Source organism: Astatotilapia calliptera, chromosome 7, assembly GCF_964374335.1.
Source record: "Astatotilapia calliptera chromosome 7, fAstCal68.1, whole genome shotgun sequence".
In the NCBI taxonomy this organism is placed as follows: Eukaryota; Metazoa; Chordata; class Actinopteri; order Cichliformes; family Cichlidae; genus Astatotilapia; species Astatotilapia calliptera.
Window position 1 is genome coordinate 11824485 of NC_137428.1, and position 14055 is coordinate 11838539.

Below are 14055 nucleotides of genomic sequence, written 5' to 3' on the forward strand. Positions count from 1 at the left end.
TTCCCCAAATTTCAGGGAACAACGAAGGTACTTTTTTTTTGGCAATGTGAGATGAACCTGACAGTTCTTTTTAGTCAGCAGTGATTTTTACATTGAAACTCTGAGCAAAAATTGCAATCTGTTAATATTTTGTCATTGTTGAATCATCATACCTAACTGAGGCCTGCAGTTTTTTAGATGTTGTTCTGGGTTCTTATGAGACTTGTGTGACTTCTTAATTACACTTGGAGTAATTTTGATAGGCTGAGCAATACTGAGCTTATTTTCCTTAAAAAATACACTTTAAATAAAAAAAAAATGCTATTTTTATTTACTTGGGTTATCTTTGTCTAATATTAAACACTGTTTGATAATCTGAAAAATGTACTGTATCTGAAAGTGTGACAAATATGGGAAAAAAACCCAAAACAAAACATCAGGTAGGGGTCTTTTGATCCACAGCACTATATTGATATTGATTAGACTTAAGTTAAATGGGATTCCCATTTTAAGTTACAGGTTGTATTTATTTCAACTACCAAAACTGCGACTGGGCAAAAGTAACTTTCACAGCTCTGAGTTGCTTAATAAATGCAGACCCTGACTCGCTGTGACTGAACTCTGTGAACTGCCAATGCTGTGGAAAAGATCCAGTTAACTTTATAACATTTTTGTTTTTTTCTCCTTTCCTTTTCAGTTGGGCGGAACATCCTCTTACAGCACCCAATTCCTATCTCATGCGGGCCCCCGTGGCCCTCCAGGGATGAACCCTGGCGGGATGATCTCTTCAAGGTCTGGACTTCCACCTTCCACCGGAGGCTTGTATCCTTCTCACCCTGCGCATATTCAGAGGATTCCACATCAAGGAGGCTATCCAGGCGGACAACAAGGACTCAAACGGCCTTTCCATTCCGAGGTCTGTGATCCCACCAAATGTTTGCTCAAACTCAAACTATATTATAGTATATTGTCCTCCATCCATCTATTTTTTTCTGTATATGTTTATCAGGGACTTGGGGTGGGGTGGGGTAGCTACCATATTCTAGCTACCATAGGGCAAGGGTCAGGGTACACCCTGGATTGATCGCCAATCCATCACAGGGCTAACAAAGAGACAACCATTTGCACTCACATTAACACCTGTGGGCAATTTATAGTCACCAGTTTAAAAACATCATTTCACTTCCTATCCCCACTAATTGTCTTTGGACCGTGGGAGGAAGCCAAAGTACCCGGAGAGAACCCACGAAATCATTAGGAGAACATGCAAACTCCACAAAGAAATGCCCTGGTCAGATGGTGGAGTCAAAATCAGGACCTTCTGTTAGGCAACAGTGCTAACTACCTCTCATCTGTCCTATTTTGGTTTATTCAAAAGGCAGAAAGAATTAGATACTTACTTGATAACTCATGCAATATCATACTTTCCCATTAAATTATGGATTAAACAGCTCTAATTCCACTTTACCGTCTCTGTCTTTTTCCAGGGTTTTTCTGGACCACAGTATGGCTCTGGTGGGATGTCGGGGTACACTAACCAGCCTCTGCAATACCCCTCTGGTTCGCAGCAGAGATGCGCCACCTCACCCTCTTACCTCTCCAGCCGGATGCCTCACGTGGGACACTACTCTACTGGATCACACAATCCAGCACAGTTTTCCCCTGGAGCTGGACAGCCCAATCCTCCTCAGTATTATAAGGTGACCACAAAACAGAGCCAAGCAGCTTTGGGATGTTTGAGATTAACATAATTTTTAAGGATGTTTGACTATCTTATAAATTCCTAAATAAAACTTGTAATGTACAGAATAAAAGCAGATGCTGAAACTATTTCACCTGGCACAACTATATCTATAATGTTGGTTATTGGCTGGTAGTTAGATGGTGCCAGTACCTTCTGGGGGGGGTCCTTGGGAATCAGAACTGTCTGGTTTTCAGTTAGTCTGGGTCTCTCTCATCAACTAGCAGGTGGTTCATTTGTACTGCCAGATGCTCATGGATCGCAGTCAGCTTCTTCAGCCAGTAGGCTGAATCATGTTGGGGCCTGGTGTTGTCCAGTGCTTCATACTGGAGACCCTTTCTTGGATGTCTGCCATTGTAATGGTTACTGAAACCTGCTCGGGGAGGTTGCTGTGGTCTGCTCTTAGATCCGCTAGCTAGCCGGTGATACATACTAGGGCTGCCACGATTAGTCGACTAGTCACGATTACGTCGACTATTAAAATCGCAGACGACTAATTTAATAGTCGAGGCGTCGTTTGAAGCTTTGTAAGATCCCGAAAGACGCAGGAATAAGTAGTAGGATTTAAGAGTGTAATAACGGACCGAAACAGAAGATGGCAGCACTGCATGTCCAGGGATGCCAGCTGCCGTTAAACCCCGAAGAAGAAGAAGCAGAAGCAGTTAGGGGTGGGTTTTGATTATCAGTTTATCAATTAAAATCGATTCTAGCTTGGATAACGTGATATCGATTCATTAAAATCCTGAATCGATTTTTTCAATATAAATTTATTTTGCCCAAAACGCCAGAATCTCAGGTTAAACCTCACAAAATTTCAACAACCACCAAACAGCTAAAACAATAAATGAGAGCAGGTACACGGATTCTGCACAAAGACGTAAACACAAAGCAAGGACCCGCTGACGCATCAGAATCAGCGAGATGTCGCCTTTCTCACCCGACGGCACGGACACAGTCGGGCTGAAAGCCGACAGCTCGCTGATTCTAATGTTTTGGCGGGTCCATGCTTTGTGTTTACGTCCTTTTTGCGCTAGATTCTGAAGCTGTAGGTTTTATCTCTCTCCAAACAATATTGATTGAACCAGCAGCAAAAAAAGATCCAAACTACCCTTCACATAAACATCGTCATGAATTTCCTCTTACTTTTGCTGTTTTGCTTCCACCGAGATAAAATCACACTTCATGCACAGCTTTCTCTCTCTCTCTCTCTCATAGTACACTTCAAGAACAATTTCCGTCTAAAAATCTTTTTTGTGCATTATTCGCTTGCTTATTACGCACAAGTCTCCTTTTACTTACTTCCGGAAAAAAAAGCCTCATTTCTGTTGTTCAATAGGCTTCTGAACAAATGTAAACTTTTTAAAATTATGTAAAATTGCAAAACGCTTAGCTGTGTCTTTAAAACCTCTATAACTTTGCCCTGCTTCACCTCAGCAGCATCGGGTAATGTTCAGATGTTGATTAATGGTTTTCTTTCGTTTTTGATCTACTGCTGAATGTTTTTATAAAATCGTTTTTCTGTGTTTTATCCTCAGCTACTTTGACACAAAGGCATCTGTGATGCTTACACCTTTGATAAAGTCTTGCAAGTGTCAGCTTTCTTTTTATAGATATAAAAGCATGGAAATGTACTGGTGCATGATCTGAATTATAATTTCCCCGAATCGAATTGAATCGAATCGTGGATTGAATCGATTCGGGACGTTGTGAATCGGAATCGAATCGATTCTAGTAATCAGTGACGATACCCAGACCTAGAAGCAGTGTCCGGTTTCATAGCTGTCCAAATTTAGCGGCTGCATCCTCCTGTGCCCGCATTTGTAGGCCAATTATGTTACAGCGATGCGGTGAAGCCTGTCCAAATTCGAAGACTCCCCCAAATCCGGCCGAAAAATGCGTCCTTCATTTCCCCAGATTTGAAGGATGGGTCGGGTGTATCCTTCGTGGCCCAACCTATCTCAGAATTCATAGCGCAGCCCAGCCAATTCCAGTTTGCAACAATGGCGGCAGCTACTTAGTTTTAATATTGCTCTTATTACTCTTTCTGGGTCACAAAATAAACTTTTAACATATTTTCAGGCGAGAATGTAGCTGTGTAAACGTCAAATATCTGCTCGATTTATCAAGACATCACATATTTGCAAAAGTGCGCCGACGTTTTCGGAGACCCATCAATAGCTAGAGGGTTGAAGGCTCACTAGAGCCGGCGAGAAACGCGAACTCCCGGCACATCATGTTCAAACCCCCCGCCGTTTTACTCTACTCAGGTTGAACATGATATATAAGTCACTCAGATAATTTAAAAATGTTATTGTTTGGCGTGTTTTATTTGTTCCTGAGTAAATTGGTTTGGCTGAGATTAAAGATATAGTTTTTACACAGCTGAATAAATGTCAAACAGAAGTGTGAAATGGTAGAGAATTTACTCCAGTGTCCTGTTACTAGTCCACTATCAAAATAATTGTTTGTGACTGCCCTAGTACATACAATGCATGGTATGGTTTCTCTTGCTCCTCTTTCTTGGGTTTCTGCTCACTGAGCACGTGGTCGGTTATAGCCATCTTCCTGATGTACTCGTGGATGTCTGTTGTCTTATCCTGGACTGTGGTACTGACACTCACTATGCCCTGGTCTCCTTCCTTCCGCTTAGTGTACAGTCTCAGGGTGCTGGACTGGGGTGAAACCCTCCATGCATGGTCAGGAGCTTTCTCGTCTTCATGTCAGTGGCTTCTATCTCCTCTTTTGGCCAGCTTATTATCCCAACAGGGTAACTGATCACGGGCAGCAGGTAGATGTTGATAGCCCAGATCTTGTTCATACCGTTCAGCTATCTCCTCAGGATTTCTCTGACCATCTGTGTAGTTGGTGGTTGCAGCTTTCCTAGCAGCCTGTTTGGTGTCCATTTACCTGTGGGATTTCCAGATATTTGTAGCTGTCTTTAGTGTTTGCAATTTTGCCTTCTGGTAGTACGATCCCCTCAGTTCTGACTACCTTCCCTCTCTTTGTTACCATGTGACTACACTTCTCCAGTCCTAAAGACATTCCATTGTCCTTCAGTCCAGGTGTGGGGCATCAAGTCATAGGTCTTGTAGTCACAGGTTGGTCAGTCTGGTCTTGCAGTCTAGGGCGAGTGCTTTGTCTACTTGAACCAATTTATTTATTTTTTACAAAACAGAAATGAGAGGACAATTGAAACCACTTGGCTGTTTTTGTTAAAATAACTAACTGAAGTTTATTGAGTTATAAAGATGAACTATTTAGAGTCTAGTTTTGCCTCTATATAACACCAAAGTGGATTTTAAACAAAATTGAAGGTACAAGCATCCAAGCCTGACACCCTGGCGCATGTCCAGGAGGGTCCTGGTCAAGCCGAGCTACAGCTCCTGCGCGCTGTGAGTAAGCAGATTCACGCGATTATGCGTTTTTCCTGTTGCCACTTGTGTTGCCCTTTAATATCATCATAGTCTTTAACTGCACTAACTAAATATCATGTTGAGCAGATGAAATCCCTTGAAGGAGGGACTTGCCTCCATTTGCCTGAAATTGGTAACAAATATACAAAATTTGCAGCCAAAATTTCCCTTTAAATTAAAAAGGCTGGCTTCCTGTTGGGTTTGGGCTATAGTTCCAAGAGACTTTTTTCTACAGCTTGAGACATTACATCAGGGTAAATGGTAATGGTAAATGGACTGGTTCTTATGTAGCGCTTTTCTACTCTGTCTGAGCACTCAAAGCACTTTGTACAACTAATTCATTCACCCAATCACACCCATTCACGCAAGCATGTCTAAGCTTAAGTGCTAAGTATCTAACATTCATACACATTCACACTCCGATGGATGCATCGGAGAGCAACATGGGGTTAGTATCTTGCCCAAGGATATTTGGCATGCAGACTGGAGCAGCCTGTGATTAAACCACCAACCTTCTGGTTAGTGGCTGATCTGCTCTGCTACCTGAGCTACAGCCACCCCAGGGTGTGCCATTAAATAAAAGTGTTCACACTGAAGTGTCATCAAGGTCTGATGTTTATTTGGATTTGACGTGAATCTGGTGAACCAGTATTTCAAAGTATATTACATGACTTTTCCTGTTCCCACTAGGTGGCACACCAACTTTTGCTGAGATTTGACATATCAATGTGTTCATTTCTGGACTCTCATGACCCCCGAGAAGCTTAGGAGAGACAGTGTTATGTTGGACAATGTGTCTTTGAGTTACAGCAGTTTCGTGCTTCATGGCAAAACATTTAAATTTGCCAAGTTGAAATGATAAAAGTGGTGCCAAAATTTATTATCTTCGATTCAAAATGGTAGACTTCCTGTTGGGTTTAGGGTATCACTCCTAGAGGATTTTATGTGTGTCTACAGATGCTACATGTCTGCCAAATTTCATACATGTACATGAAATACAGCATGTGGGCTCATTTCTTTGCAATTTTTTAGGGGTCACTACAGAGTTATTTTGCTCTGTCCATGTCCCAAAACCAGTAAAATACAGACATTTTCACCAGTTTTGATGCATGTGCAAAATTGAATTCGTTTTTGAGTATGTTTAGGGTTTTAAATATTCTATTCGCTTCACAGAGTAGATAGAGTAGGGCCTTCACAATTTTGTGCTTGGACCCTAATAATTAATACAATGTGAGTGAAGTGCAGACTCTCACCTTTCATCCAAAGGGTTTAACAAAAGAATTGCATTAATTGCAGATGTGTTTTCCCCACATCTTTCTGTCGACATTTCTGGGTACTCAATGTCATGTTTGGTTTTTGTGGTCTTCAGTCAGAGCCTTTCAATGGTCAGGGCAGCATGGCAACTGGAGGACCAGGAGGATACAATGCCTTCACACAGGCTGCAGTGAACGGGGTAAGTCCTCCATGCACTCACCCCATGCTGTCAACACTGAACACCTAAGCTCAGTTTCTCTTAGTTTTGTTATACTAAAATTCTATGGCTTCCTATATTTTATGAAGATTTTAATATCTAAAAGTTAGAAGTTTAAGTATTTTTTAATGTTTGAATTTAATTCATGCTGTTTTTGATTCATTCTACTTAGAAGTCGTGATGTTTGGTTGCAGGACTGTGTGAGGATTGTAAAGCAGAAGCTAGTTTTCTACTGCTTACAGTATCTAATGTTCATCATGGGGCATCATATAATTTGATAAGAATTTAGTAGTTTTAATTCCATTATCGATATCACTTTTAGATTTGATTCCTTGTCAGTTCGCATTAGGTTCTCACCAACTCTGATTTAAGAACAACATATGAAAGTCATTACAGTCGTGCAATTATTTGCATGCTGTCAAATTTTTGTGCGTGATGGAGATGTTGCCCCTGTTTGTTATGATCGATGTTGGGGTCGTTACTCCAAAAATTTATTACACATATTACAAAGAGAAATTTTTTTTAAGTTATGCAGTAGTTAGTTAATTACACACTGAAGAAAGTATTTTGTGTCACTACTCATTACATTACTTTCATGGTTCTCTGTAAAATTATCTGAAAATCACTGTCTCATAATTAGCATTTAACAATATGAATCTATAGGCTACAGTCCCACACACTAACATAAATCCCTTTCCTAATGAGGACACATGATTTGTCTCTCAGTATTTACACAAGCTAACAGTATAAAGTAAAGAAGAAAACCAGTACAAAGACGCTTCAAAGCAATCACCGCAGTGATTCTACTGTAGAAACATGAACAGGGAGAAAGGTATTCAGGCTGCAACCTGAATGCTCATGCTTTTGTTGCCTGTTGAAATTCAGCGTCTGGCTGCTGAGGTTAGAATTCAGTCAGCTTTAATATTACTCAGGGTTCTTGACTAGCTTAGCATTAGCATGCTGTCTGTACAGGTATTTACAAAGAGCCGAAGTTCTGTTCTGAAGTGTAATGCAGTTATTTCTGTCCTAGATGCTTTTTGAACTTTTCTAATGCACTTAAGTTAAAGTACTTAAATTAAAGAACAACATGTGCTTAAATTAGATAGGGTTGTGCATGTAGAGAGGTGAAAAATCGATTTAATCCATTTAGTAATAAGGTTGTAACATGACAAAATGTGGAACAAGTGAAGTACCGAAAATACTTTTTAGTTAGGTTTGATGCTCTAAATATTCCTCATCCTCGTCTCTCAGCCAGTTCGGGGTGGGGTGCTTCCTGGGTATCCCACCTCACCAATGGGAGGGAATCCTACCCCTCCAATGACACCGGGGACCTCCATACCTCCCTACCTTTCTCCAGGCCAGGAAACCAAACCCCCCTACCTTACAACAGAAACCAAAGCCAACATCAACACCCAGCAGCCCGTTACAGGTGAGACTCAGCTGCCACAGAGTAAGTACACTGCTAAAGATGATATACAGATGAAGTTTGACTGGAAATAACAAATTACTTGAATTTAGGCTCTGTAGCATTTCCTTAATCTTGTGATGAATGGCACTGAAAACTTGCCTCTACCTCAGCTCTCACAGTGTTAATAACAGAGTAGAAGAATAATTAACAATTGAGAAAACAAACAAACATCAAAATGTTTAATTAAAAATTGATTGAGTCATAAACATTGTATCCACAAAAGAACAACTGATCACAAAAAAAATGTAAATGAGAACACGTGCAGGTCAGAGGTTTTTAGTATTCATCTAAAAAGGTACAGTTACTTTTGTTTCCTTTCAGACTCCTCTCAGGATAAAATTAGGCATAAACAAAAGTGTCTGTTTTATTTGAAAAAATGGGATCACAACCTCGTGCCTCAGTTGTCTGTCAAGGCACCAGATAGACCTTGAATTCACTGATGCATCAGAAACTGCAACTTTTCATTCAAGGTAACCCCAGTGACGACCTGCGTCTGACTTTCCCTGTACGAGATGGTGTAGTATTGGAGCCTTTCAGACTGGAGCACAACCTGGCTGTCAGCAACCACGCCTTCCATCTGCGAGACTCTGTCTACAAAACACTAATGATGAGGTATAAAGACTGACACTGCAGTCACATGACGAGAGCAGAACAAAGTGAGAAACAGTGTTTGGAACAGTTTGAAGCCTGAGCTTTGGCTTACATAGATTACTTGTGCATACACTGACCATGTTTAATATCATCCACCATTGGACCAGGATATGACAGAAAAGAAAAAAATGTTATAGGTTCTTTTTGAAAATATTTGAGGGACACTGTGCTTGACTGTGGTGTGATATGTAAATAAATTGCTCTCTTCCTGAGCAATTTAAAACAGCAGAAAGAAAACAAATGAAGAATGTCTGACAGCCCCACCCAGTCTTTTCCCCTGACAGCTGTTTTGTGTCTCCCTCCACAGGCCAGATTTAGAGCTGCAGTTTAAGTGTTACCACCACGAAGACAGACAAATGAACACTAACTGGCCTGCCTCTGTGCAAGTAAGCATCCATATCTGTTATATATTTGTGGACGTCAATATACACACGTATGTACGTTTGGCTTTTTGTATGGACATTTATTATCAGTGCATTCATATGTCTGTTATTCATAGGTTTAACGATTAGACTAAGCACTAAACTCTGACCCTAAACTGAATTGTTACTTTAAACCTGAAGCCAAGTCTGAACCCTTAAAGAGGCATTTGAATGGATATGAAAGGGGAAACTTTGTGTCATCACACTGATGGTCTAAAACTCAGTGGTCTATAATAGAGATAGCTGGATATGTTTTGTATTTATTGGTTTGGTTTCCTGTGACTAATTATAAACAGTTCTTGAGATAACATTTTGAAGAGGTAACTGTCCCCACATTTCAACTTTAATTACCACCTTTAGAAGGGATCTTCTAAAGGTGGTAATTAATTTGCCAGGATTTTGTTGACGTTTTCTCTTCTTCTCTCTTCTTCATTTTCATCAGGTCAGTGTTAATGCAACTCCTCTGTCCATTGAAAGAGGTGACAACAAAACCTCCCACAAGCCCTTGTATCTAAAGCAAGTGTGTCAGCCAGGGCGCAACACCGTACAGATCACAGTGACAGCATGCTGCTGTGTAAGTTCCTCGATGTGACTGTTTCCTGACTCAGTCACAGAAATGCAGAAAATTTAGTACAGTATGTTACATTGAACTAATGAATTAACCTCATTTTGTACTCCTGTTTGCCCCTCATGTCTCTTTGTCCCCAGTCCCACCTGTTTGTTCTACAGTTGGTGCACCGGCCATCTGTCAGGTCTGTTCTGCAGGGTCTGATGAAGAAGAGACTGCTGCCGGCCGAGCACTGCATTACAAAGAGTGAGTTATCAACCTCATCAGTTATAGCAGGGCCCACTGGTTTCCACTTAACACTGTGCATTCATTCAGTGAAGCCCTGTACAACTTGGTATAGTGTGTATGTGTATTTGTATTTTATGCAACACTAGCTGTGAGCTCGCATATTGATTACCAAGGTTCTGTGACTAAGCCTCGAGTTGAACAGTTTTGGTAAATGGACTGGTTCTTATATAGCGCTTTTCTACCCTATCTGAGCACTCAAAGCACTTTATACAAGTAATTCATTCACCCAATCACACAAGCACTTTTTCTAAGCTGTTAGTGCCTATCTAATATTCATACACATTCACACTACGATGGATGCATTAGAGAGCAACATGGGGTTAGTAAGGATAATCGAACCACCAACCTTCCAATCAGTAGATGACCTGCTCTACCGCCTGAGCTACAGCCACCCCAGTTTTACCATAGCCACCTTGGTTTTTTAAAAGTATGCAGGATATGTGAAGAAATAGATTTGAAAAGCAGAGAGACAATTAACACTTATAGTCTAGAGATATGATAATGCTAATCATTGGACACGATAGTTTATGAACCGAATTCCTTATTGTATTCAGTATTGGTGAAAAGTAGCAACTGGCAAATGGACTGGTACTTGCATAGCACTACTGAGTACTCAAAGCACTTTGTACAACATGTCTCATTCAACATTCATACAAGCACTTTTTTCTGTCTAAGTGCTTTCTATCTAACATTCATACTCTGGTGGATGCATCAAATAGCAGCTTTGGGATTAGCAGCTTCCCCAAGGATATCTGGCATGCAAACTATCATAGTCAGGGATCAAACCACAAAGCGTTTGATTAGTAAATGACCCATTCTACCTTCTAAGTTACAGAGAATACAAAATGAAGAATGAAGGAGCTAACTTTGTAGACTTCCAGTTGTGAAAAATAAAATTCACCATTGAAAGAAAACTGATTTGGGGATTTATTGAAAGAAACTTTGCAAGGGGATCAGTACAGGACAAACAGTCTTCACACCAGCATTGATACAGAAAAATCTTTGTCTATTTCGGCTGTAGAGTTTTCTCCTCAAAGGAGTACTAGGAGCACTCGGGTAGTCATCTTTTTCTTTTTTATGGTCATTTTGTTTCAGTAAAAAGAAACTTCAGCAGTGGCACCATTCCTGGAACCCCTGGTCTGAATGGGGAGGATGGAGTGGAGCAGACGGCTATTAAAGTTTCTCTCAAATGCCCCATCACATTCAAACGAATCCAGCTGCCAGCCAGAGGCCATGACTGCAGGCACATACAGGTAAGGTCATGTGTGCACTTATTACTTACACCTCCAGATAAATTCGGTGGAGTTCTTTCAACGTGGAAATCTTTGATCTTTTTTTATAGTGTTTCGATCTGGAGTCCTATTTGCAGCTAAACTGTGAAAGAGGGACCTGGCGATGCCCTGTTTGCAAGTAAGTGCATTAACAATGACTTGTTGCCCTTTTTTCATAATCAGTAATCAGCATAAAGTTTTCACCAGCTGTTTGCTCCTCTTGTTCACAGTAAAACAGCTTTGCTAGAAGGACTGGAGGTTGACCAATATATGCTTGGGATTCTTGTCTATATCCAAAAGTAAGTGTTGTTACTGTAAATAGTTACTTAACCAGTGGTATTTCCATACCACTGGGTCATGATACTCACCCCCCAAGCAGTCATGGCAGATGCTTGCTACTCCCCCAGCCTGGTTCTGCCAGAGCTTTCTTCCTGTTAAAAGGGAGTTTTTCCTTCCCACTGTCACCAAGTGCTTGCTCCAAGGTGGTAGTTTGATTGTTGGTGCTTTCTCTTTATGTCTCTACAGTCTTTACAATATAAAGTACCTGAGACGACTACCGTTGATATATACAAGTAAAATGACATTGAATTTAATTGATATACTCACTTCTGTACTGCTGTCATTTTTAACAAAAAATAAAGTAATTCTTTATTTGCCATAATCCTGAAAAATGATAAACTGCTATCTAAAGAGCTTGCCAATTTTCAGTTCACTACATTTTTGTGGTTAAAAAGAACAAGGTTCACAATAATGCTATATATACACACACACACACACACACACACACACACACACACACACACACACACACACACACACACACACACAACAAAAATGTTGAGTCACCTTTTATTTCTTTATATTTTGCTTCCAATTATTCTTTTAAAATCTTTTAAAGTTTTGCTTTTTCACATACTTTTTGCCCAGTCTTTACTTGACCATTTTCAGAGGACTATTTTTTGTTCGGTGAACAACTTAGCTCTGACCTTTTGAATCATTCAAGCGTAAAAAAGGCACCCAACTCATGAAATGAACTAGTCTTGTCGCTACACATAACAGAAAACTTAAGCCAAGAACCAGTTTTAAATAGTATTTTTAGGTACTTTAATAGCAGACCATTGCAAACACACTTAATTAGTTCACATTTTAGTTGAATTCATGAGAAATGACAAAGATAACATAGTTTGAAAGACATAAAATAGTTTTTTTCCCACCAACAATAGGATTCCAAAAGCACTATTAGCAGAAATAGCTATTATTGGCATTTCTTAACATGCTGTGTGGTGTGTCCTTAAAAAACATGAGGAAACAGAACAAGTGGAGGACAACAAGTGATGGATCTAAACAGGAGCATTAGTTTTCATTCATCACTCCAGTGTTGTTAATTGGGAATCATCAGATGGTTTGGGTTCTCTCTTTAATATTGGAAGCTCATCATAGTATAAAATGCCTTAAAATGACTGTTGCTGGGAACTGGTGCTATATAAGTAAAACTGCATTTAATGAATTATGGACACATGATATTAGAAATGGACAGAATTTGATAAAAGCTCCACATTTTATTTATTTATTTTTATTATTTAATGTCCTCAATTTTCATGTCTCACCCTTCCCTCCCTTCCTCAGTTCAGACTATGAGGAGATCACTATTGACCCAGTATGTGGTTGGAGGCCAGTGCCTGTTAAACCTGACCTTCACATAAAAGAGGAGCCTGATGGACCAGTCCTCAAACGCTGTCGCACAGTCAGTCCAAGTCACATGGTCTTACCAAATGTGATGGAAATGATTGCTGCTCTGGGCCCAGCATCATCCCCCTACCAAAGTCTGAATGCAGGAGGCAGGAACACCCCAGAGTACAGTCGGCCAGGTATGAAAGAGGACTTTTTTTTTGTTGTTGTTATAATTTGAAGAGAGGCGGTTATAATTAACATACATAAAATATAATGAGATTTTTTTGTTACAGTTTAAGTCTGATTCCATTTTATTCACATTCCCTAAGCCACCTAACCTCCAAGATCAAAATGTAAAAAATAATGAATCTACATGAATATACAAATAAACATTTTTAATATAAAAAATGTCTTACAACTAGGTTTTATAACTACTCTTTAATAAAATTTTGAGATAAAAATAAGTTGGAGATTGGTCTATAAAGATGGATAGATGTAATTTTGGTTTAGTTACCTTTCCTATTTTTTTGTATCCTTTGGTCATATTTGTATGTTAGAATCGGTCATCTTTTTCTGTATTTCTTGTTTTACTTTGTTCCATAGTTTGTGGAATTATTTTTCTCTCAAAAGTTGCATGTGACGAAAAACATAATCTGCAAAGCAAGTGTGCACTGGGATCTAGCAATTATAACTTTGACCACAATAGAGATGTATAAACCTGCCATCAAAAAGTTGCTCACTCTGCAGGACACGCATGTAACTGCATACATGACTAGATTGGAGTGCTTCAAAATGTCCCTTAGAATTATGGTTTTTAAGATTTCTTCAGCATTAACGTAAACCAGTGACAGTTGTCGATTGTCGAGTTCTCCGATTACTTTTTTCAACTAACAAGTAAAGTAAGGGATTACTGTTACTGCATTACTAGAACGTGATTTTGTTTGTGAGAGTGTCTCATGACAATGACGTATGAACGTGCGGCGTCCGTGGCAGCAACAGACTTGTATTGATCAACAATGGATAATATGGACTGCGGAAGAGAGTACGACCATGCAGCGTTTAAAGCTTAGAAGTACTGACACTACTTTGAGTTTTATTTTGTAAAAAGTGAC

General features: G+C 39.8%; 1 protein-coding gene across 8 annotated transcripts in view; it reads left to right on the top strand.

The window, feature by feature from the left end:
- The window catches only part of LOC113025308 (zinc finger MIZ domain-containing protein 2-like), a 33037-nt gene that overhangs the window by 13642 nt on the left and 5340 nt on the right, over nt 1–14055 (top strand). For all 8 annotated transcript variants that reach the window (XM_026172920.2, XM_026172916.2, XM_080303452.1 and 5 more), the window contains 12 exons: nt 677–895; nt 1467–1679; nt 6503–6586; nt 7856–8033; nt 8543–8684; nt 9031–9109; nt 9588–9719; nt 9854–9959; nt 11097–11254; nt 11344–11411; nt 11503–11571; nt 12899–13140. In XM_026172920.2, coding sequence (XP_026028705.2) covers nt 677–895; nt 1467–1679; nt 6503–6586; nt 7856–8033; nt 8543–8684; nt 9031–9109; nt 9588–9719; nt 9854–9959; nt 11097–11254; nt 11344–11411; nt 11503–11571; nt 12899–13140 — 1690 coding nt within the window. The remainder of the gene's footprint in view (nt 1–676; nt 896–1466; nt 1680–6502; nt 6587–7855; nt 8034–8542; nt 8685–9030; nt 9110–9587; nt 9720–9853; nt 9960–11096; nt 11255–11343; nt 11412–11502; nt 11572–12898; nt 13141–14055) is intronic.